Source organism: Dermacentor silvarum, chromosome 7, assembly GCF_013339745.2.
Source record: "Dermacentor silvarum isolate Dsil-2018 chromosome 7, BIME_Dsil_1.4, whole genome shotgun sequence".
NCBI lineage: Eukaryota > Metazoa > Arthropoda > Arachnida > Ixodida > Ixodidae > Dermacentor > Dermacentor silvarum.
The window spans coordinates 25,935,735-25,961,895 of NC_051160.1; the positions used below are offsets into that span (position 1 = coordinate 25,935,735).

General features: G+C 41.2%; 1 protein-coding gene across 2 annotated transcripts; it reads left to right on the top strand.

The window, feature by feature from the left end:
• Window positions 1-100: 100 nt before the first annotated feature.
• On the top strand, window positions 101-25,396 carry LOC119457776 (ero1-like protein). 2 transcript variants are annotated; one of them, XM_037719476.2, is made up of 13 exons: window positions 101-363; window positions 4,889-5,008; window positions 7,793-7,876; window positions 10,997-11,062; window positions 11,806-11,882; window positions 13,281-13,354; window positions 14,113-14,233; window positions 15,950-15,996; window positions 18,218-18,548; window positions 19,504-19,570; window positions 21,394-21,480; window positions 22,797-22,918; window positions 24,883-25,396. In XM_037719476.2, the coding sequence occupies exons 1-13, from the start codon at window positions 265-267 to the stop codon at window positions 24,932-24,934; spliced, it is 1,347 nt and encodes a 448-aa protein (XP_037575404.1). In that variant the 5' UTR covers window positions 101-264; the 3' UTR covers window positions 24,935-25,396. The 2 variants fall into 2 exon arrangements, with proteins under 2 accessions (XP_037575404.1, XP_037575402.1); XM_037719474.2 differs by lacking the exon at window positions 101-363 and adding an exon at window positions 4,175-4,521.
• The last annotated feature ends 765 nt before the right edge of the window (window positions 25,397-26,161 follow it).

Below are 26,161 nucleotides of genomic sequence, written 5' to 3' on the forward strand. Positions count from 1 at the left end.
CACTAATATATAATCTATTTTGATATAACAAAAAATTCTACTAGTATTGACGTCACAACTTTGCGCGTTCGCGAAAGTATGCCATGCGAAAGTGCGGCTTCTTTCTAGCACAGATATGGAGGGTGGTGAGGCGAAGCTGTCGCACAAGGAAGTGTTGCGGTAATATGTGCGATGTGCATCGAGCCGGTCGCACGCTTTCGTGTAGTGGCATTCGCAGGGTAGTGATTTTCGTCGAGCTTTGTTTGACACCGAGACTTTGTTATCATGGTGAGGCATAGTGTGACCTTACTTTTGTTCGCGGTGATCATCGGGGCCTCTACCCGGAAGGAGGATGGTGTCACGAAAGATTCGTGTTTCTGCATGGTAAGAAATATATTATTATCGCTTCTTCTTTGTTTTGCAGAATCGAAAGTTTTGCCTGCCATCACGTCTTGGGAGATTTTGACAGCTCGAAACGTTTTACACGCGTAAACTTAAACGTAAGACGAGCGGGCGTACTTTTCCTGTAGTGCAATTGTTGACAACACACCATGTCCGCGATTCGGGCTACTGCTTGATGATCGCAATTGGTTTCGCCGTTTTCCTTCACCGTTCGTGGTTTCACTTTTGTACGGAGGGTGGCACAGTCTCCACGATTTTCCGTCAGCTCACTGACAAAAATCAAGATTGTCGCAACCTTGGCTAGTGAAGTACAGAAAAGTTTAGAGGCCGTGTGTCTCGCGTTAAATTCGATCGTTGCGATTGCATTGTGAAGTCACGGCAGCGATATTGCTTTGACGTAACTTGGTTCTGATAGTGCTGCAGGTTGCAATGTCTCAGTTCCGTTTTGAAATGTAACCATATGGTGCAAGTAAACATGCGCATGTGAATTAACACGGTACAACCGCCGACCTTGTCATGCGGTCGCATCTGTCAAACGCGTAAAGCGATCGCGTAGTTTATCACCTTTAATGCCACGTATCATATACCAGCGGTCAGCTGCGATGGCTTTAACAGTTTGATGTAGTTTTCACGGTGCAGTGGCACGTCAAGCGAACAAAGTGTTTTCCTTTCTGATCAGTTCCCCCACCTGTAGACATCGGCGGTTGCTCCAGTGGGGATCGAATGTGCATTAATTAATTTCATCTTTGTTCCTTTTTTTCGATCCCCTCTCTCTCCGCGCTAAATATGTTACTTCAATTGTCGGTGTGTCTTCGAAAATCGAGGTATCAATTCAAAATTAGCGAAATGTCCATCGATTAATGTGCCGGTAAATTTTCGGCAGCTTATTAATTAAATATTCTTTCGTATCGAGCATCGAATGCGCGGTCTACAAAAATATATGCAACACTCGCGTATCGCAGGACGCGGCGTGTTGCAATGTATATGTGTCACGTGCTTTCATTCTTCTGATCGATTGATTATACAGATATTCCATTACCTTACGTGACAGCTTCACCGTTCGCTTGACTGCGCAATGCTCAACTGTTCCTTGCATTGCGCTTCGCCTGCCGTTTTAAACTAGTGCAAGCGGGGAAATCCGCGCGGGCGCGCGCCAGGCGATTCGCCCGAGCGCGCGTTTTTCGAGCCGCTATTCAGAGCAGACGTCCTGTATTTTCCCGTCCCCTGCTCGGTCGAATCCTTTCACGGCGACCACAAATGCGCATTCGCTACGCACGAGGGAACGCGCGTTGGTGCACTTTTGTTGTTAGCTCATTACATTTTCCGTGCCTACGTGATCGGATGCACGCTGTAGCTGCCGCGCCCTTCCATGGGACACGTTGAACTGTCACACAGCTAGGTCGATATGACGTCACCTTCGAAAGTGACGCATGATGTAACTCTTGCTGCTTTTGCAGAGATAGCGCTACTTTACATATGACACGGCGTTTCGGTTTCGATTTTGGGCGCTATGCGTGACTTACGCCCCGTTAGAGAAACCGCCGTGTTGTTTACGGGGGGGTACGCCCCCGCATTGCTTTGAGGCCTACGAAGGGGGCTTTGCCTCGTAGCATCCTTTTATTGTAACGAAGCACGCGAACGGCGTTGTGTGATGCGCGTGTAGTCTTGATTTTTTGTATTACAGGGAAGCTGTATGTGGTCAAGTTCTGACCAAAAGTGCGTGCGTCTACAGGGTGTGTAGAAAAAAAAAAGAAAAAAAAATGCTCGTCGACAAAATTGAATCCAGAGTAGCCTATGTATGTAGGTTTCTTAACATAAGTGTTAAGATTCTTACATCACACCAATTAAGGTGGATTAGGGTGTCTTTGTCTTGATGCTTTAATTGCATATATAATTTCGTCATTTTAGAAGAGCACATAACAGCCTTGCTGGTCGTCCTTCTTCACAGAGTAAAAGGGCACCAAGTTTATATATATATAACGTCATTTCTCTCGTAAATTCGTCTTGTTTTCATATGTATGCCATATCATTTTGCTTTTGTCTGCTCATGTCTTGTTCTAGCAACCTGCGAGGTTTGTCAATAAATAAATAAAGTTTGCTCTGCGTCTGCCGTCCACCTGCTGTATTTTCGTGCCAAACGTATGTGTCCGGCAGGATATATCGCCATTCGCTGTCGGACTAAACTGTGGATGCATACATCACCGCGCTCAGCGTTATATGCGCGGGCCTCTCGTCAAAAGCCGCGTGCCAGCTGCGTGAGAGCTCGGACCATCGCGCTTTTTCGTTCTTTATTTATTTACTTTACTTATGATTTTTTTTTCTGGCGAGGTGCGTTTGAAAAGACTGGCTTGGCAGGTATATATATATAACGGCCTCTTCGTGATGTTTCCGAGCGCGCGTGCCTGGTTGTTTGGTTAGCTACGTGGCTCTCGCACGAGGGAAACGTTCGCAGTGTGCGTAGCTAGCTTGAAAGCTAAATGCGGACGTGGTGAATCGTTGTGTACCGCACCTGTTTGACGGTGGAAAATGAATCTCGCGAGGACAATGCGATTTAAAGAGATCAAAAGTGAAATCCTTAATGCAGGTTAATATTTTCCGAGTATTGGCGGCGTGACGTGCGAAAGCACTTGTTCGCGAACTAAATATGTCCATTAACTGTTTAAATTCCTGCTAATTGCAAAATTTTTGCAGACTAAACGTAGGGACATGTGCATTTACGATGAAAATGAAAACCAAAAAAGAAAAAAAAACGCGGGAAAAAAAAAACGCTCTTGTGTCGTGCATTGTTGGGTGCACATTAGGTGGTCAAAATTAATCCGGAGTCGCCCACTACGGCGTACATGCCTCATAATCAGATCGTGGTTTTGACACGCAAAGACCCCAGAAACGAAGAAGAATTATAGATGTCTCGAATATCTGCCGTCATTTCGAACTCAATCGTGGTCCGACCACAGAATTAAACCCTCCGGCGGAAATAAACCTATCGAAAACTCGATCGCGTAAAATTGGCATGGAAGGGTACGAATGTATGACTAACATGACTGATATATGCCGTGACATCAATAATATCACGTGCTCATCAGTTACGTCACGATTAACGATAATAAAAAATCACGTGTGGCGCATACCCGCATTGGTTATGCGGGTATGAGCCAGGGACAAGAAAGAAAGAAAAAGAAGGAACGGAAGAAATAAATCACCTGTGGCTCATACCGGGGCCGCACATTTCAGCTTCGCTGGTTTACCATCTGTACGGGGGGCATGGGCGGAATTTTTTTTTTTTTTCGATCTCTCTATAGCTATCGAATGGGCACTGGCTGACTTCGATTCTGCAGTTGCGCCACACGTATTGTACGTGCCCTAAAGCTCGCTAGGTTAATTATTTCAAATCAGGTAAACATATATCTTATTGCCGTTCACATCATTCACGTCCTCGCGGAAGTGAATTGCCATGAAATAATAAATCACCCATTACACTTAACCTCACTGTCGTTAAATTGAATCGTCAATATAGAGTCAGCATTTAAAAGGAAATTTTGCATCATACGCGATAGAGGTTTATATATTCCCCGCCTATCGTAACGCCCCCTGCGGCCGCGGTCGTTATAGCAGACGACGCCGGGCGGCCGTCCGGCCGTGCGCGGTTTGCAATCGAAACTTGCGGGCTACAACCGCCGGTTGTTTCCGTGCCTGGCGACGACGAAACCCGGCTGCTGCTTGCCGCTCGCGCATGGTCACGCGAGCTCTTCGCACGTCTTCTTTCTTTCATCCTCTCTGCCGCCGCCTCCTTATCGAGTGAGGAATTGAAAAAAAGCTCCCCAAAGCTCAGCAGCGGCGACGTCGCAAGCGAGGCCTGCTGCCGTTAGCGCTACGTCGTCTGCTGTTAGCGCTACGTCGTCTGCTCGTATAGCGCACCCGCTCATATACGATAGCTGGGATATGATATCGTGCGCGGCGGCGTCATTTTACGAATATTGCGTTTGCCGCCGCGAACATCATGAGTGCTTGTGCGGCCGACGTTCCGCGACCGCGGCGTTTGTCGTCGTCTCGTTGCTTGTGGCGCTAACGGACCGAGCGTGTTGTTTCCAGCAGCAAAGCACGCGCCGTTGCGATCGAACGTCGCCAGACATATTCGAGCACGTAAGCACATCTACGCACTGTCACATATGGTCGCGATCCTGACCCGCATTGTGCGCGGTGTGCGCACGTTGACTTTATGTTGATTCGTGACCGAGCTCATTTATATGCGTGTACTCTCGCAACCTTGTGATATTTATCGCGGACCCCATTGCCCCGTGATCTTTATCGCAGACGCAGCTGCCAGGCCACTTTGTGTGTTTGAACTTTTCCGATGCTCGCGTTCGTGTTGTGCAAAGTCTTGCGCGCCGAACGTATGCTCTTTGTGCAGCTGACAGCAATTGTGCGGTACGACTGGGAAACTTTAACGGATTGCTTGCTATAGATAAAAAAATAATAACTGGTTGCTTTTTTTTTTCTTTATGCGCAGTTGCAGGGCAAGGTAGATGATTGTGCTTGCAATATCGACACCATCGATCACTTCAACAACTTCAAAGTCCATCCCATCCTCAAGAGCTTGTTACAAAAGGACTACTTCCGATTTTTCAAGGTAAATGCATGTGTGTTTGCTGAGTGCACCTCTGCGAACATCTGTGGCAAGGCTTTTTTTTCTTTTGCCAGCTTAAGTTACCTTTGCCATCTCTGTATATAAATTAAATATAAGAAGTAATTTACCCAATGCTTTCCTTGGGTTTCGCTGTCTGTCTCCCCATGGTTTCCCTTCTTCTGATTCATATATATATATATATACAAGGTGTCCCAGCTATCACGCCGCACGATTTAAAAAAAGAGGAACGGCGTTACGTGAAGCAAACCTAGTGTGTATTGTTTCCAGTACAGTGGAGTTGCCGCCAGTAATTTTTTCTTTGCTGAGATTTAATTAGGTAATTGTAATTAATTATCTAACTCGAGAAGTACTGGCCTAATTATCAAAGTGTCAATGAGAAAGTTGTTGAGCAACATGAAAAACTACTGATACAGCTTTCCGTTGCTCAATACGCGCTACATAAAAGTGTTTTTCCGAGTGTGAAAGGAGCCCGCAAATGCACGCAAATTTAAAAAAAAAACAAAGTGCCTCAAGTGGCCAGTCGTGCGGCAATTCTGCGTGTATATATATATATATATATATGCACACGCATTAGTACATTACATTAGTATACGTCACTTTGAAATGCATGCATGACCTATATTTGCAATTGTCCGTAAGGGGCTGTGCAAAGCAAAATTCAATAGACATACCTGCCAACTCTCCCGACTTCTTCGTGAAGCTTACATATTTGGGCTCATTCAACGATTTTACAAATGCTGCACCATGTTACGTAAAATGAATGCTCTTTGTGAAAAAGTTTTAAAGGTGCTGTAAGATTTGGCAGTGCAAGATTGCAAAAGATCCATACAAAAAAATTGTGATGGTTGTGCCGCCTTCTTGTGGCAGTGCAAGGCGCAGTATACCAGTGGAGTAATTGCTTTGAGCAAACTTATTCAGTATAGTTCCAAAGGAAGGCAAAATTGGCAACGGCAAAATTGCTGAAAAAGTCAGTGCAATCTAAAGCCAATGTATTGCTTGTCAGTCTTTGCTGTTCTGAGTTTTGCTACTGGTTGTGTGGCTGGCGTCTAAAGTACGTATGCATGCCACCAAAAATGTGTGCTCAAAGCAAAGTTCTTGAAAATGTGTGCCACCCTCTCTACACCCCCTTCCATACGATTTTTACAAATTTTAGAGCTCACAGGTTGGCAGGCATGAATAGAGGTTGTGTTCAAGCAGCCATGGTGTTTCACACCTGTAATAATCTCATTCATGTTACATATTCTTTGCCTTCCCGCCTCAGTACCTACGTATAGACTGTTATGCAATATCTAAAGTAATAATCTCAACTATGTTCTCTGTCATCTAACAATTTGTTATGAATAATGCCTGTTTTATGAATCTCTTTATGAATGAAGTTTTGACATCTTACTGCGTAGAATGTTTTGAGGTTTGAACATGTCCATGAAAGAAGAGCTCATTGATTTGTCTAAAACGCAGAGAATGAGACTGCATGTTAGTATGAGCGTCTTGGTTTGATGTTAAATCTCTCCTCTGGGAATCACATACGGGTTTGTTGTGCCATAATATGAAAATGTTCAAAGAAAAAAAAAAAATATGCTGGCATGGGTGTGGGATTACTGCACACATAACTATCCAGCCACTTTTTTGTTTTTTTGGAACTGAACAAATACAGGTTGCATGCCAGTTGCAAAGTTGTTTCTAAAAATATGGTTATGTCCACTAATTGATGTTTCATATCCCTGCAATTAGGTTGTCTATATAATCAATTAGTTACTGAGTGAGCTGATTACGCTAATTCATGTCAGTTCATTCAAACACCAATCCACTGTAATAAATTAAGACATCATTTAGTTGCAAAACTACTTTAATTTCTGAGTGATGCTGGGTTGCATCAATTAATATCCTTTTATTTTTCCCTTCCATGTGTAAGCTACGAAGAAGCCTTCTCAAATTAGGGTAGTCTAATGTTCTTTCCACACTCTAAAGGAATGTACTAATAGGCTGTCTGAGAACATTTCAAGTGTCATGTCAAATAAGGCCAGTTTTTTCATTACTCATTTTTTTAATGTGCTGTGCATTCATTTCTGACATCCGGTCTGATTTTTAAATTTATTTCTTTAGCATCCGTGCTTGCTTTGTCACTAATTTCTCGACAGCCTCAGTTTAACTGTCTGCATTGTTAATCCGGTGCTTATTTTCCATTCTTCCTCTTGCTGCAATGATTTGTGATGACTCGCCACGGTTGCTTAGTGGTTATGGTGTTGGGCTGCTAAGCACAAGGTCGCGGGATCAAATCCCGGCCACGGTTGCCGCATTTTGATGGGGGCGAAATGCCGAAAACACCCGTGTACTTAGATTTAGGTGCACGGTGAAGGACCCCATTAGGTCCAAATTAATCCGGAGTCCCCCACTACGGCGTGCCTCATAATCAGATGGTGGTTTTGGCACGTAAAACCTCATAATTTAATTTTTAATTATTTGTGGCAATTGCGCATGCCATAAATAATGCTCACCCTATATCTGTGACGTTGCACAGGTTTCAGTGACGAATGATGGAATGCTGTATGTATATCTACTGTGCTGTCCTTGCCGTTTATTAAGCGGTGCAGCATTGTTTGAGGTACCTGTATTTCTTGTAAGGACGTGTTACAATGTGCAGTTTGCCTTATATGTTATGTGACTTATGTAAACACACCAAGAAAAAATATTGATGTGTTGATGTTGAAGCATGTGGCTGTATGGCGTTTGCTGACTGTCTTAATGCTTGTGGGTTTTTATTCTCAGGTTAATCTAAAGCGACCATGCCCTTTTTGGGCGGACGACAGTCGCTGTGCCCTTCGAGACTGCTCGGTGACTACATGCAGCGAGGTACTAATTGATTCGTACATTTTTTTTTCACTTTATTTTATTGTACTGGGCAAACACTGTGTCGTTTGCCTGTGGTGGGTAATAGTTTAACCAACCTGATGATTACAATTTCGTAATCAAAGAATAGCTGTTGCTGTTGTGGTTGTTACAGTTTGATGAGCACTTCCTTTATAGAGGGCACCAGACTAGCAGGAGAGCTCTTCCTATGTTAATGAGCCTTGTTGACATGTCTAGTTAATGCTGCAGTTCATATAACAAGATTTGGCGACTTTGAGGATGTTATCATCTTAGAAATATGCACAGTGCAATTATATTGAAAAGCTTGATGCAATCCCTTTGAAATAAATTTTTATCCTTAAGATGTACATTGTCTGCTTTGTTAGCAAAAAGAAAAGCAGAAAGTCTCTTATTAGACAACTACCAAGCTGACTTGAAAGAAATTTTTACATTCAAGAGAAAATGCTGAATTCTACTTACAGATCAAATAATAATTTTGATTTTGGACCTCATAGTATTTGCAAAAATTGCTAGAAATGTAACTAAGAAGGATAAACTAATAGGTAGATTTAAAGATTTAAATTTAAAAAAATTTAAGCATGAAGTTTGCACGGTCCATAACTCAGCAACAAAAACAAGATATCAGTTCTGTAAAATGCATCTGTTATAACATCTGAAGTGGTAAAATGTGATGTACGCAAGTTTGGAGCTTATGTGAATTTATTACAAAGTTAACGAAGCTTTTTTCAAAACTCCTACTCTTAAATAAGGGCTATATATTTTCAGAGTGATGTACTTGGTCTGCTTTAGAGGTATCAACAGATCCACTTTACAGAATTGTGACATTGTTTCTTTACTTGTAAGTTTTTGGTTTATAAAAGCTTGATGCTTCATTTTTTTTTATGCTCAAACATTTTTGATGAAGGGATATTTGGCGTAAATAAAAAAAATTCTGCTCCCAGTATAGATTTTAGGTTTTTCCTTTAAATGCAATGAACCTCATAAAATTTTGTGCAATTGGTGCCAAAGAGAATGATTTCTCTGTTTCAATTCACTTCGATAAAACACCCGTGTACTTAGATTTAGGTGCACGTTAAAGAACCCCAGGTGGTCCAAGTTTCCAGAGGGCCACACTTGGACCTGTCTCATAATCGGATCATGGTTTTGGCATGTAAAACCCCATAATTTACTTTAAGGGCTCTTGTGGTAAACTTTTATCCTAAGTTCTTTATTGACTGTGATTTACAAGTGATATTGTAAATGCCTAGGATTTACCTGGTTATAACATAGAATTTTCTACAAAAAACACTAGAGGGACCTCTGGTGTTGGTGGCTACAGGACACTGCAAAACAGTTTTCTGACTTCACAGATTGATCACTTGCAACAATTCACAATTATTACACGTTAATCTTCACATTGCTTTGTGACTTTGCAAATTTATCAGTTTGCAACAACAGAAAAGTTTGAGGTACAAATGAAACAATTTGCAATTATGCATGTCTGCGGAAACTTACTGTCTTCACAGCGTTTAGAAAAATACGATTGCTTCGGAAAGTTGGAAACGTAAAGCGTAATAAATTATGCCACAAAGATGTATGAAGCCACCAGCTCGAAGATTGGACGTAGCCGTGTACAACCCATTATTCGAACGGTAGTCAAACGATCACAGTCACTTTTGTAGGAAATTTTGTGCTATATGTTCTACGGTATTCTTGAAAGTTTTTGTAAACCAATTGTGAATATTTGTGTTGCTGATTATATGCTGTCTCCTTTGTTTCTTGGACATCTAGGCAGGCACTGTGAGTGTTTGTTGACTTGTTCTCAAAGCAAGTCGATGTAGCAGTTAAGCTATAATGGACCTATAATGTGCTGCGTATGTTCACATTATGCACATTGCAAACATGTGTGCACATTTAAAGATGTCTTGCTTTCTTTTCCGAGGAGGGGGAGGGGGCTGGCTTTTAAAATGGTGTCTCTTTAATTCTTTCTATTGCCTATGTAATTTACAGTCATAGGTGCTTTAATCTTTAGTTCCTGTAGCACTCTACTTTCACGGCATGACAATATTGTGCCTACTTACGCAACACCACCGTTATGCAGGCTTTGGTAGTTAATGCAGTTTTCTCTTCTTCAGCTACCACTTCATTAAAGCATATAGTACAACCAAACTCCAAACTCAATATTACGAACATGAATATAACGAATTGTTGGATATAACGACACATATTCCTAAAATGTTTCTCGCTGATGTCGGCATGTTACGAATATATGCTTATAACAATTATAGGCATTTCCGTGTTGGATGCGACTTCATTTTAACTGTTACTTCATTTGCTTTATTAAACAGCCATCCAACATCAAATGCTTCATATTCACGTGGTGTTACAAGCCCCTCTTCGATAAGAGTAGATTTGGCATTGAGGCAAATGCTAGGAAGTGGAGGCTAATTTTATGAAAGTCAGTTTTTCTTCATCATGCGGTATATCTCGAAACTAGTTTTGACTGACTGCCGAAAAGAAGGTAACATGGACTTTCTTAAAGTCTTTTGATAAAATTACCGTCACCCATTAATTAAAGTGGTGCAGCTTCTGCGCATTACAGTGTGTGCAGCGTGGTGAAGCTCAGCTGCTGAGTGCGGTGTCCTTTTCTGTAAAATCTGACCCAAAAATTTTGAAAAATTTGGTCATTTGCATCGCTTGTAACCTAATGTAGTGAACTGTGTGTCTTCTTTGCTATTACCCGGAGCACAATGCAAATTAGTTGAAAGTAGTATTTGATGCTAAAATAGTGCAGACCTGTGAACAGCAGCTAGAATTAATGCAGACAGCCCAGCCGCTGTAGCAATCCTTCTATCTTTCTTTTGTCTAATTGTCCGCACTGTTTTCAGAAGGCCAGCTTCAAGATAGCTTGCCCAACCGTATACACTGGCATGTTATTTAACAACTGCAAGCTGATGTAACGAGTATAACTATATTCCAAACTCGGGAAGCACAGTCTCCAACGATCACAGATGCATTTCATGAGCATTCTTATTGCATTCTGTCAAGTTCTGTCAGTGTATCTAAATGCAGTCATCACTACTTCACTATTGCTGTTTATACCGAGAAATTTTTGACTCGCAGGACAGCCTTCCTCAGAGCATCAGAGGCCATGAGAGGAATTACATTCCAAACGACAGTGTGTCTAAGGTAAATCTTGTGTTTTAATGACCCATTTCCTGTCAGTTTTATAACTCTGCGAATAGCTACCATTTTCCTACACAGCTGTACAGGTGCAGGCTTTAAAAAAAGACAAAAACAAATGAAAGTCCATAAAACACCCATAGCACAATCAATTTTGTGCCCTTTGATATTGTTCCTTTGTACGCAACTTTTCGTGAATCATAATTATTTTAGTCGCTTAGTTTTGAATTATTATGCATCAAAGCTACATCAAACAGCTTCATACCTGCCAGCTTCTACGATTTTATTGTAACGAGCCGATTTTAATGGCAGTTGAAATTTTGGCCACTATTACATGACTATTTCATAAATAAACTTTTCAAATGTTTCGGTTTGTGGTGCAGATTATTCTTGCTGCTACTAATATAAAGCAGGGTGCCTGTTCACAGTGTCCCTACTTGTCAGCGAATGTTTAATAAACAGTGAACATGCTGAGAAATCAAACCAGTATTTTTCATATTGTAAGGTTAATTTCAATTAAGAATTAACCTCGGTTTGTATTGCTGTGTCTTACGTGAAACTCTTTAGAGTGCATTGAAATGATTCCTACCACTATGGCATATTCAGAAGGCAGTGGCTTTGTTTGGGATCTTTAACTGCGATCTTAATTGGGATTTTTAATTGGTATCTTTAATTGGGATCTTTGATTGCACACCATGCTACTTTCTTGTGCAATCTTGCTGATGCATTTTGGTGTGGTTCTCCTTCAGTATTCCAGAGGAGCAAATGAACAAGACTCGTGTGATGAGAACCACGCCGGCCTGGGTACAGTTGACAATACCATTAGGTAAGCTGTTTTTTCTTTGTATGCCATTAAGGTTTGCTTATGCCAATAAACTCTTACTTAAAAAAATTAGCGTAGCTTGCACTAGTGGTGCAAGGCTAAACAAACAGTGGAGCTGATCGGCACCTAGCTGGTCCTGGCCTTATGGGTTATACTTTTCCGTAATTTTTTTGATAATTGATCGATTATCAATTATCGCAAGGCAGTGGCCACGCATTTGGGTTAGGCTAAGCACTACCAAGTCATCCCCAGCATTTACAGAATTTATTCATTATTGATCGATTATTGATTAGCTATTGATTGGCTATCGCAAGGTATTGGCCACGCATTTGAGCTAGGCTAAGCATTACCAAGCCATCCCCAGCATTTTCCGGAATTCACTGATTATTAATCGATTATAGATTAGCTATTGATTGGCTATCAATTGGCTATCACGAGGTGAAGCGAGGCGCTGCTGTGCGCAGTGACTGTCATCGCTAGGAGAGTTCTTGCGAACGTTACGTGGGGAAACGAAAAGCTTAAATAGCTGCGCTGTTAAAAAGCGGTTAACAGAACGCCGATCAAAATGATGTTGTCGAAGAATGAATTGGTCGGTGTTCTGTTAACAACTGTCTTTCTAATATGAATCTACTTCCTGACCAGACGAGATGTCATCCACCTATTCATTTCACGCAATAAACTCTCTTCGGGATGAGAGGGTGAGGCTGTTTAGACAAATCCTTTGTTGAACGAGACAGATCGACATCATTTGCTTAGTGTAATATAGATTCAGTGGGCTTGTGTTCACTTTTATTAAGTTGGCCCAGACAGGTCATGCAGGTAAAGTTCAAGTTGTCCAGATGTTAAATTAAATTTAGTTTACAAATGCTTTGTCATGTTTTAGTGTTAAATTTTAGCATGTCTGAACCGAAACTAATGTTGAATTCACTGTTTCTGAATGAAAAGAAGCAAACTGTAATTCCCCTCTGAATGATTTTTCATTGAATACTTGCATAAATCGAACCTTGTTATAATAAACATAGAAACAACTAATTATTGGATGTAACGAAGTAATCAGCATGTAATTAATATATGTTTATAATAAATATCGAGTATAATGAAAGTATTGTCTCTGGTGCAACATTGTTATAATGATGTTCGAACGTAGCATATTTACTTGTCCTACATCACATCTGGATCCCTAAATTTGCTGGCTTGGTTGCTTGCATACAGCTCTTAGATAACATTGCTTTGCTGTTCGTTAGATTATAATAGCATCAGTAATAAGCGACACAAGCAAAAAAATGATTCACTTGTTTGGAGTTGGGTTGGGTAGACTCTTGCGATGTCATCGTTACTTTAGAGTTGCATAAGTGGCATGTACAACATAATGTGTTTTTATTATCTTTCTGTTGCATGCAGTGATGAAAGCTACAAGGAATTTGAACGATGGCAGAAGCATGACGACTCTCAGGACAACTTCTGTGAGATGGATGGTAAGAAATTTGTGAGTCACTTAAGAAACTCTTATGCGAGTTAAACAAGTTCAGCGAAATGGAAAAGATAACATTTGAGTTTGGTTTTCTGAAAAATACTATTCGAGATTTTTAAGTTGTATAAGACAGGGCACACTATTTTTTATTTTTTTGTGCTTTCTGCATTGTTCCTTATGCTTTTGCTTATAGAGCTTATATTTCTAAAATTATACATTTTTTTGTATAGGTCACTTGACATTGAATGATATTAGAGATAAGTGTCTTTCATGTTCTGCCATCTTTCAGTAAATCCTGTCGTGAGACATTTCCTACATTGCATAGGATTGCACATAACTGTTTGCCACATGCTGTGACCTTTTCGTAATAGCTTTGTTGAGATATTTCGCATATTAGATAAGTTTGGAAATAGGTGTCCCTGTAGGCTGCAACCTTTTCGTAGCGCCTGTGTGGAGATATTTCTTTAGTAGTATGTTAATTAGCTCTAATGAAAAACAATTCTCTGTTTGCTACGTTGTTTTCACATAGCTGGTATTGAAAAAGAAAGGCCGGTGGCCTGCTTGGAAAACAGTTGACGTATAGGTTGGGCAAGATGGTTGATAAGAGCCTTGCATATGGTGTGACTTTGCTTGGCGAGATATTCTACGTATAGCATACTAAGCCACAACATGATAAAAAAAAAGTTTTGCAGTCTGTTTTTGATTGGCATTCTCATAGATTAGGCATGACATTACAAAAAATACCATTGCTTTGCATTACAGATGAGTCTTCGGCAGGAATGGAGTACGTTGACCTGAGTCTAAATCCGGAACGCTACACAGGCTATGCTGGAAGCTCTGCACATAGAATTTGGAAGAGCATTTACGAGGAGAATTGCTTCAAGTAAGGCACTGCCTGTTTCACATCCTTAAAAAGCAGCAACCGCATGAACTGTACCTCCAAAATATTTCTTGTATGCTGTTGCTCAGTGTAGGTGTGTCCATTTCACACTGTGCAATAACAGTGCTCCGAATAGACCTTTTTCCTAATTTGAAAATGCCTTTCCATGCATTGCATGTTTGCCCAACTAATGCCAACACCAGTCTTTGTTCAAATGAAGACAAAGTGCTAACTGCATGTGATGGGGCCTGCTCCTTGCATCTGATTTTGCACAGTAAAAAACTGAACAAAAGAAAAAAAAAACATCCAGTCCAATTTGGTGTTTCAATGGGACCCAATTGGTTCCAATTGGACATCATTGAAAGTCCATTTGGTTTGAATGAGCATCATTATAGGTCCATTTGGTTCCAGTTGGACATCATTGGGGCTTGATGTGCCAATCAGAAGTCGCTGCATGAGTAATCCTGTGAAACAGCAAAATAGTTGATAATAATAATAGCATAATTTTAATGTTAGTCTTGAAATAAAATATATCTGTATTTTGGTGGGATCAATGGAGAGAAGCAGTTAGCTTTTTGTGAAGTTAAAAATCTGCCTTGAAATTTTACTAATTTGTCTTGAACTACTGGCACCACTTGTTCAACCAAATTTTGCTTGTGCATGTAGCACCTGATGTGCATCACTCATAGTGAAGTGATGAATGGTGGGTATGTGATTGATAATAATTGCCGGAGTGTGCTTATGCACTAATAAGTTTATTGAAAATAGTTTTAGGTTTACTTGTGTAAAATTAAGGACCTATACAAACCCATGTGGGGTGTTATTGTTTATTTATTATTATTATTATTATTATTATTATTATTATTATTATTATTATTATTATTATTATTACTTTTCATATTAGTCCCAACAAGTCCAATTGAGGGACCAGTTGGGTCCCAATTGGAAATACCAAAGATTTTTTTTTTTAGCTGAGTGAGACCCACATTTTCCACGTTATAAGAGTCGCACACTGTGCTCACACACAATCGTAAAAACGACAACCCTGCGATTACCTTGGCAAACTGCTCTGCAAGAAAGCTAGCTTTACAGTTATGAGCGAGACCTATTGTGGCCGAAACGATGTACGTTTTTGTGACTTAACCCACTGTATGTGTTTGGTCTTGAGCGACAGCATGATTATTGTGCAGCCTAAAATGGCTGCATTGGCACAGAATGAAACTGTGTTAAAGTACATCAGAATTAACTTAGATGTGATTGCCACCTTAGGTTACAGAACCAGCGCTTGTCCTCGTCGCCTCTTTTTTGTGTTCGTTATTGCGCTGGTCGTATCAATATGAAATACCAACCAGCCCAGTCTCACACCTTGCTACAGAACACAGCTTGCCAATTTTTCACATTGATTGGCAGAGTTCTTCAGTAGAATGGTCCCTCACGTTATGTTTTGTTTGTTTTTTCTTTCTTTTATTAATTTTTTTTAACAGCGAGATAACCATGGAAGAGTAAGCATTTTTACTTTAGAGTCAATCTTATTTTGCACTGATCATTTGATGTTCACACTTCCTTTCTAATTGCTTCACATAGCAAAAGTCTGTTGGTAAGCTTGTGGCAGAACCGTGATTCGCACAAGTGCAGGTACTACCACGAAGCCTACGAAGCATTTGTGCTTTGCTGGTTGCTAAATTCCTTCGACTAATAAGTAATTCCTCTGGTTTTCAGACCTAATGTTGGTTATGGCCCATACACAACCTCCAAGAACCTCAATGGTGAGATCATTTGAATGTGCTTTTTCTCTTTAGCTTTCTTTTCATTATTATTTCTGCAGCTAAAGGGGACAAGGCTTACCAATGTCACAAAAGTGGCACATTGTGTGCTTAGAGGCTGTAAAGTAGGCTTCCGTTAATTCAACTCCAGTTAATTCGACATTTTGGTTAATTTGATCCCGGCCAGCACCCATCCAATTTTATGGGCCCAAAGTTTTGTTGTTTCGATACTAAAATTGACCATCGCTGGATAATTCGAACTTGACCAGTCATCACGCACGTGCCTGACCCCTGTGGTGACCCTGATAGCGACCCCTTTAGTGTCAGCGTGTCTCAGCGGAGCTTAGAGTACCGTCAATGCATTGAGCACACTTCACATCTCACCAAAAACGCCTATTTTCGGCCTGCCCTAGGAAAATTTTCAAGCAATAACTGTTACCCACAATGTTTCATTACGGTATTTACCCGATTCTAACGCGCGCCTTTCTTTTGAAGAAAAATTGGGCCGAAAATTGTCTGCGTGGTGCAATCGGACACGAAATCAAAACCGCCTTGGCAATGTTCGCAAGCTTTTCCGCATAACATGGATGTATTGCGGCGAAGCTGACTTAAAAAAAAACGGCTGCCATTGTGCAACAATTTGTCTTGCTAAAAAATCGGGTGCGCGTTATATTTCTACTCTGTTTAGGTGCTTTAATGACCTAATTTAGTACTCTGGACACATAGAGAGTGGGTGTGGTTTTGGTTCGGGGGTCATGTTAGAATCGGTCAAATACTGCCAAATGGATCGGCAGTGTGTTCTGGCATTTTTTTTTTTCTGCATCTTGTTCAATTTGACCCGCCGGATAATTTGATCGATTTCATCAGTCCCGTCAAGGTCAAATTACCAGAAGCCGATTGTACTACAGACATAGCAGTTTATTTTTCAATGTGCAGCTCACAGCCCTGCTTGGTAGTGTTTTTTAAAGGCTAGTGTTTCTTAACTGAAAGTGGGGGGGGCCAATACAGTTATGCATATGCACAACAAAAAGAGGCTTTGGGCACACATTTCAACTGAAATTTCAATTTGAAATCGCTGGTGTCAAGCCCCTCCCACCGACAGTGACTGCCATATATTTTGGTGTGGCTTGCGTAACATTGTGAAGTGCGGGAGCCACTTAAACCAACATTACTATAGATTGAGCAAGATTTCATGCACACTGTACCTCGGGGTGCATGCCCACCACTGTGCGAGTGGATCTCAGGCTTTCCGCTGAGAAGCACATGCGAAAACAAAATGACACATATACTGCGCACATTGACAACACAGAACGCACTTAATGCTATCACCCATCAGTTTTGCCAAGCTACTGTACACACTGCTGCAGTATAAAAAAAATTTCAAATGTAAAACTAATATGCCACAGTAAATGCACTCTAATTTTGCGAGCATACTGTGGGATGCATACGGTTTAACATGCAAGGCATACTTCAAGCTCCAAAATTTGGTGTCATGGTCCCCTTAATCCTTCTAATGGAAGCAGCCAGAGAATCAGCTGCTCCCTGCTATTTCATTATTGTTTATTTCAGTGCTTGTCAACATCTAAAGAGCCCTGGTGGCAGGTCATTAGCGCAAATAAGAGCCTAAACATAATAAAATGAAGGCACAAAAACAGAATTTCCAGCAATAATGTATTCGAAAGTAAATGACAGGACTGTACTGTAATGTTTTATATTGAGGCTGAATGTGAGACAAGTATTCATTAAAGGGCCTTTCACCAGGATTGGGCATTGCAAACAAATACCTCTCCTGTGTATATTAGTGCTGCCTGCCCAGTGACACCAGAACTGTGGTCACTTTAGGGAGTGCCCCTTTCCCATTAGCTTGTTGCAGATTATGGGGCACGGTTTGGGTCGCATCAACATTCTTTCATCACACCTCATGTGGGAGCAAAAAGTGGCATATGCCCAGTTGCACATACTGAGCGGCCCAAGTTGTTGTTTAACCGGCAAGACAGCAGCATCTGCAAAGTGGAGGGAATCGGCAAAGATCCAGCTTCACTTAAAAATTTTGTGTCTGTACTGTTTTAAGGGTGTCTATTGTGTTGAAACCCACACGTGTGGTCCCTAAGCAGGACACTCGGGACACTTGCTGGCCTGTCTGGCTGGCTTTGCTCTCCTTTCGGGAAGCTGTGGTTCAGCCGTGAGTACTTATCGTCCCGACTGTCGCATCCTCTTGTTCCAGCCATGTGCTTGGAGAAGCGGGCCTTCTACCGCGCCATCTCGGGCCTCCATGCCAGCATCAACGTGCACCTCTGCGCCAATTACCTGATCCGAGACGGTCCGCTGGGCCAGGTCACCTGGGGTCCCAACACGGCCGAGTTCGAGCGGCGCTTCAACCCTCTGTTGACCAAAGGCGAGGGACCCCAGTGGCTCCGTAACCTCTACTTCGTCTACCTCATTGAGCTTGGCGCGCTGGCCAAGGCGGCACCCTACCTGCTGCACGAGACGTTCTACACGAGCGCCGAGGACGAGACGGTCCCCACTGCGGTGCGAGCGCTCCTGGATGCTGCTAGGTACGTGCACTTTCTCATGGGGCTACTGACGTGACATTTTGAGCTTTCCATTTTATTGTGATAGCAAATGTATGGATACTCCAGGTGAATTTTAGCCATTGGCATGATGTTCTGAGTGTATATGTTTCTTTATATGTATAAATAAATAAATATACATAATTAATAATGACCGCTAGCCAGATTCAATTACTCTACATGCAGCACAAAAGTTTGGTACTCTAACCATTAGGTCACAGGCACATACCTCAAGAGGCGGAATAGAACGCCCTTCAGAATTTTCCACATTTTTGGAACGCTGATGGTTTCCCATTGGTCTCATCTCCTTCTACCCAGCAGGAGTTTACTTGCATGCTGCGTTGTGCCTAGACATCACACCCACATGTACTTTGAACACTGTATGACCAGTCCAAACTCAACGCTATACCTTACTATCTCTGTCAATGCATATCCCTTCTGGCAGTTCTTTTTTAGGTCCGAAATGCTTAGTACAAGAAGTGTAGCTGGGCAGGCCATTGTAATGCGCAGAACAAATAACCACTGGTCGATTAGCTTAACAGGCAAGGAAGTAGTCACTGAATAGGAAAGGAAATGCAGTTGGGGACAGCAGAGAATTAGGTGGCTTGATTAAATTAAGCAATTAGCAGGCACATGATACAGCTCAGCTGACTCGAGACAGATACTATTAATTGGATATTGCTTGCAGAGGCTTTCATACTGCAATGGACATACATAGAATAGGTGAGAATGAAAGAGGACAGACACGGGGCAAAACTCTCGTACTATGGTAATTCAGTGGCGGATGCTGCATTTCCTTCACACACAGAGCTAAACTTTCACCTTCTTGTTGTCTGTTTTTCATCAGCAGCACAAAAATTGTGTTGTTTAATATTTATTAATCTGTTGGCTGTCGCCTTATTTGACCTCTTCTCACGATACATTTTTTTCTTCCCTGCAGGGAATTCCCGCACCATTTCAATGACAGTGCTATGTTCAACGGGCAGAAGGATGCACTCAAGCTTAAGGTAACAACATAGTACAGTCAAATGTCGATATAACGAACGAGAATGCAATAACGAATTATCAGATATATCGAAGTAAATCTAAATCTGAAATGTTTCTCGCCAATATCATGAATATATGCTTTTACAAGTATTGGATATAACAAAGATATTTTTGTGCTGTATACGAATTCGTTTTGACGAGGTTTGACTATATAGTGAACAAATGTGTATCTCCTTCCAGCCAAAAACAAAAACAAAAAACAAATGACTCCAATTGGCTTTTCCAATAGGAATCAACTGGGCCCAATAGGAACCAATTGGAAAATCCTTACTCCCAAGTGGTTACAATTCGGTTAGAGGAGAAACCAATTGGAGTTGCCAGTTGTAATGAACTGGACCCAATTGGAACCGATTGGAAAATCCCTAGTTTCAACTGGTTACGACTGAGTCACAGTGAAACCAATTGAGTACAACTGGACTTGGTTCGAACCAAGTGGGAAATCATTACCTCCAATTGGTTACAATTGAGTCGGATGCAACCAATTGAGTCCAATTGGACTTGCCAGTTTGAACCAGCTAGGCCCACCTTACATTCCCAACTACTAAGTCTAATTGGACTACCAATAGGAATAAACTAGAATGTAACCAACTGGAAAATCATATTTCCAGTGTATGAACCCATTCAAAGTAACTGGAATGAGTTATAGCTATGTATGCATGCAGTACTAAGGCTATAGCAAACCTGTTTCTGACAGCTGGAATCCTATTTAGGTTTGCTTTGTGGGGTATATATGTGTATCGGCATTGCCCATTGGTACAATTGGTCATTCCAGTCAATTGGTTTCAACCAATTAGTACCAATTAATCACTCCAACGAAAACCAATTGGTCACGTTCCAGCTGGTCTAATTGGTCCAATTATGTACTAATTTACGATTGGAAATTTTCCCATTTGTACCAATTGGAAATTTCCTAATTGGAGTCAATTGCTTTTTTTTACAGGGCTTTATGTGTGTATTATTGAACATCTTGATGTTGTAGCTACTGAAAGGGTGTTGTGACTGATTATATAGGCAAGATTATTCAGGGCTTTGCAGGAAAGGGAAGTGCAAGGAAGGAAAAAGGAAAACCTGACGTAGCCTCTTCGTTATTCGTGCTAAAGTATCCCCACTATCGTGAAGTGTTAAGAAATTAATTGTCCCGATTGCAGCGCTTAAAGCAATTACCTCAGTTTATCACTGCAATGCCTAAATTACAACTATGTAACACCATTCAACCTATATATAGACAAACTGCAGTGTGTGACTTTGTGAACATCCATTAGCTCTTCTGTTGGCTTCTCTGCAGTCAAGATGGCCATCCTCATTGAGTGAGGCCCGTGCATGAGCTTGCTAATTGAAATCCAACTGCAATCCAGTTGAAGCTGAAAAGTCGGCTAGGCTAACAGATGTAGACGAAGGAACGAACACAATGGCCTGAGAAATTTGTCCGCTTCCTTATTTTCTTTTGTTAGCCATGCTGAATTTCAACATGAATGCATGCCTACTAACTCAGTACATGCTACTCCTCTGTAATCCAATTCATTTGCAGTCCAATCCAATTGCAACACCATATAGTTTTGATGGAAGATGAGATTAATACATGAGAGCAGCTTTTTGAAAGTTTGATCCCAAAGATAGTTGTTAAGAAGAGGAGAGGAGTAACCATTCATCTGGCTGTAGTAATCGCATGCATAATTGTTATAGCTAAATAGGTGCTCTTGTACTCTATGCATCACAATAGCCACTTTGCTTACAAATTTGCAATCTGTTTATAGCTGTGACTTGTTTTGCTCCGTCACTTCAGGAAGAGTTCAAGGCACACTTCAGGAACATCTCAAGGATTATGGACTGCGTCGGATGTGACAAGTGCCGGCTCTGGGGCAAACTTCAGGTATGGATCTCGTAACCTTTGGTTTTGGAATGCACTGTACTGTTGCGCGTTCTTTGTCTTCCTTTTTTTGCCGGTGGCTATTTTTCTCCAGAATATCACTGTTATCAAGTTATATATAGCTCAGCGCAAGATGCGCCCACCATATTCGAAATTTGTTGAATGTTGGTGCTAATTGTATAGCAAAAGAGAGTTAATCAGATTACATGCAGAATGCAAATGTTGTCATATGCACCCAAGCACTAGCAATTACAGTCTTCTCTTAATTTGAACTTGACGGGACCGACAAAATTGATCGAATTATCAGGTGGGTCGAATTAAAGAAGATGCGGAAAAAAACACCAAACCATATGCTGTTTCATTTAGATGAAGATAGCCGAAATTCTAACATGCCCCCAAATCAAATATGTGTCCAGTTAAATTTTTGTGTATTCAAAGTTGAAAACTAATGTAAAAATGGCATTAGTGCTTCTAAACAAAGTAGAAATCTAACGCGCACCCAATTTTTTTGTGCGAAAATTGGACAAAGGTCTAATATCTGTTGCACAATGGCGGCCGGTTTTCTAAAGTCAGCTTCGCCACAATACAACTGTGGTATGCGGTAAAGCATATGAACGCCGCAAAGGCGGTTTTGGTTTTGCATCCTGTTGCACCGAGCAGGCCAATTTTAGGATCAAAATAACAAAAGTTTGAGCCGATATATGTGCATGAGCGCCGGTCAGGATCGACTTAACCAGAGTGAAATTAACGGAAGTCTACTGTACTCGGGAATGTACGGTGAGATGTATCATATAAACAGAGGAGGAACTCGACCTTCGAGTTAAAATTCATTGGCCGCCAACTGGGCTCATTGCTTTCACTGTAATTTGAACATTGCTCGTCCTTCTGGGCACAAGCGTTCCCCAATAAAGGGTCAGATTCTTTGATCACACTCTTGGCAGTGTTTGATTCTTCACTTTCTCCCACTTCGGTTGTGCAGTGGCCATGGCGTGGTGCTGCTGCGAATGAGGTCGTGTGTTCGACTCTCGATTGCAGCAGCCTTTGATGCAGGCAGTAGGCAAAAATGCTTGTGTACCAGGCTTTCGGTGCTCATTAATGAAACTCAGGTGGTCAATATTAATTCAGAACCTTCCACTGTGGCAACTCTCGTAACCAACTGTGCAATTTCAGGACGTTGAATTTGGGGCGTTGTTCAAGACGTTGAACTCCACGTTTTGATTTTCAAAGTTCATTGTCACTATAACGTGACAGCATTATCATTAGAATCAAGTTTCAGCTGATATGCATTGTTTTTTTTTTGTTTTTTTTTGTACCTGTAGGTACAGGGTCTCGGCACAGCTATGAAGATCCTCTTCACGGACAAATCACGCCTGCCCCCCGAGAACCCCAGGTTCCATCTGACACGGTCCGAGATCGTCTCTCTCTTTAACGCTTTTGGCAGGTACGGCCTCTCTCAACATTAAAACTTTTTCTTGCCTTTCTTTCATGAAAGATTTGCATAATCAGTTTGAATAGAATTTCCTGCATATTGCAAGTTGACTTCTGTTCCGGAACCATGCTGAAATAGATGTCTCACATACCGTACCCGTCAAAACTGAATAGAACGCAGATATGAAATCAAGGCAAGGTCCAACTTTATTGTTAGATTTGGCCACTCATGGACATTAGGAAAGAGCTAAGCTAAATGTTATGTACACAATCGATTGGCAGCCTGACCGAATCAATTGACATTTTAAATCTATTTTGCGAAATGCGAAAACACCCGTGTACTTAGATTTAGGTGCACGTTGAAGAACCCCAGGTGGTCCAAATTTCCGGAGTCCCCCACTACGGCGTGCCTCATAATCAGATCGTGGTTTTGGCACGTAAAACCCCATAATTTAATTTTTTAAATTTAATTCAAATCTATTTCTAATTGTGAACTGTTTTGTCACCCCATGGTAAATGACACTGAAGGGGGACACAAGCCACACTCCAGTTAAGGTTGCCCAGAACCTGACACCACTAGGAATTCAAGGACAATGATCAGGAATCTAAGAGTCAGGATAATCCACTGGAGTGGAAGCCAGCACAAGTTGTTGGTTCTCAAACCAAAAATAATTAAAACTATTAATTGAGTGTTTGAGTCGGATTGGCTTAACCATTACAGTAGACTCCATTGCAGGACCACAAGATTTGGTCTAAATTACCAAAAAGTCAAATCAACCCCTTCGCTTCCGCCGATTCGGTGCTCCATCATGCCTGGTGTTCCGCATTGTAAGAAAATTCCTTGAAATGCTGCTAAAGACATCGCATTTACAAAATGTCTGATTTATTCTGTTCCCAAAAGGCTTCCACGTCAGATGCAGTAAAAAACTATAAAGTGAGCATAATAAAAGTTCAAGACAAGCAGGAACGCGAACTGCACTTCTGCATTTTTTTTTTTTTTGCAATGAGAATGCCTCTTGGGCTTTTGAATTTGGCCCCCGAAAACTAAGCACAGCATTGAATGGTTCTGCCTTAAAGTTTTCGGTGGTATGTGCTGAAAAAGATGAGCCCACCCAGAAGCCTGTGTGCTTTTTTTCAAGCCTGGTGCTCTGGTTGCAACGGCTACAAGTGGGAGTCTGACGAGCAGGAATGTTTCCATTGTTTTACGAACAACTCCGGCTGAAAGTGTAGACAAATATGTCCATCTAGCGTGCATGACCCAAAACAGCTAGAAAATAGCCCGCAATGTGCTGCCATCTATGACAAATAGCCAGAAACAGCTGTTCTTTGAGCGGCCGGCGAATCGCCAAATCGCCAACTGTGGAAACGAATGGGTTAACAAATAGTGACAAAATGAATTAATTCCAATTTTTTTTCTAAATTAAGAAATAGATCCCGAGGAAATTCTTTCTTGACGTCACTGTGCAATTGCCATGCAACATCATGCTGAACAGACGAAGCAGACTGCTGAATATGGAGCTGTGATACCACATGAAAAAGCAGGAACAGATGACTTTACTGGCGGAAGGAGTGTCAGCGACTGAAAGATAAAGATGAAACTGCTTTATGCCTAGGGAAGCAGTACTGCCATCTGCTGGATTTATTGTGTTTTCAAGCTCTAATTAGTGACCACTGTGCGCTGATAAGGGCACCGGTGGTGGTCGAATGAACTAAAGTGGCATGCTTTAGCATTCCGACTAAACAATTTTTTTCTTCCATTGCCAATGTATAGTTTCTCACCAGGACTTTCCAATGCATTCAAATTATGCAAGAAAGTCAAATTAATCATGGTTGAATTAACGGGGATTGACTGTGTAAATATTTTAGTGATGGAAGTCACTCCCCGCATTATACTATTGTGCAAGTAAGGTAACTAGAATGCAATGCAAGAGCGAACCACAAACATTTTATGCAAACACCTCTTCTTTTCCTTTCTAGGTTATCGAATAGTATCTACCACCTACGGCAGTTCGGCAAAATGCTGTCCTGAGAGTGCCCTCGACCAGCGTCACCCCAAAGGATGGAAGTGTGTTTGTGTGTCATTGTGTGACCTTGCACGTTGTGGAGTGAAGAGAGGTTTGAGCTGGACTCGTTCCGAATCAAGTGTGCTTGCAAGCCGTTGTGGCTGTCAACGGCTGAAGTGATATCGTGTCTACTCGTCATGACCTGTGCTCACTGTTTTTTTTTTTTTTTTTTTTTGTGTAGAGAAAAAATCCTCTATTCGGTGGGAAACAGCTGGACGACGTTGTACACATTGTAATTTACATTTACCTCACAGCGATGTTTTATCATCGACGTCAGATTGTACTTACGTTGCTATCTTGTGCAATATTAAATACCTTCGTTTTCATGTCAAGTGCTTATTATCATGCTGTCTCAAATGTCACAATTTCTACATAATAAAAGATCCTCATGCCACCATCATGAGCATGAAACAAAAACTGCTCAACAAGTATGTGTTGTTACTTCATCACCAAAGAAAAAAAAATTGTGAGAGGAACACATATTGCATGTACTGCTTCAATTTAACATAGCGAAAGGTTTGGTGTGGTAATGTAACAATGGTAAAAAAAAAGGTATGTTGATAAAAAGAGAAATGTTTTTGAGCCTTTGTGGTTTTTATGAAGATGTCGAAAGAATTTTAACACTTTAACATATTTTTACATGCTGAGCTAGGCGTTCATGGAAATCGAACACAATGATCCGTTCAAAACTTCAAAGTCCTGTACATGCCTCTGCACCGGACTATAACTTTGTGATTACCTGTGCAGTGCTTGAAATGGTAGGCAAATGTATCAAGGTTTAGTTCAGAAATCAGTCGATGCTTGTGAACTGGGGATCACAAATACACACTGCGATATCCTTTCACTGTTCCATCATAAGATGGAACAGTGAAAGGATTTCTCAATTCATTATGGCTGGTACACCTGCCTAATTTGCATCCAAAGACCAATGTAATTTTTCTATTAAAACAATGTATGTGGTGGTTTATGCTTTAGTTCAGTACTACTGTTAATGAGACCTGTGGGTTGTATCTCACTCCCGTCTTGCGCAATAAAGTCGAATAGGATGGGGAATGCTCTTATCTAGTTATCACTCAAGAACACAAACAGCATTTAATATGTCTGTGATGAATTTTGGAAAAAGCGCAAACATGGACAAGTGTCTAGCACAATCTCTCTGTGGAGGTTGAGAAAACTAGCCCCATGACTTCATT

Excerpts from the sequence above, each read along its gene's own strand:
- LOC119457776 (XM_037719474.2), top strand. The coding sequence starts at position 4,321 with ATGATATCGTGCGCGGCGGCGTCATTTTACGAATATTGCGTTTGCCGC. Across the intron at positions 11,063-11,805 it reads CAAACGACAGTGTGTCTAAG|TATTCCAGAGGAGCAAATGA; the intron begins GTAAATCTTGTG and ends GTTCTCCTTCAG. Across the intron at positions 15,997-18,217 it reads AACCTCCAAGAACCTCAATG|CCATGTGCTTGGAGAAGCGG; the intron begins GTGAGATCATTT and ends CTCTTGTTCCAG.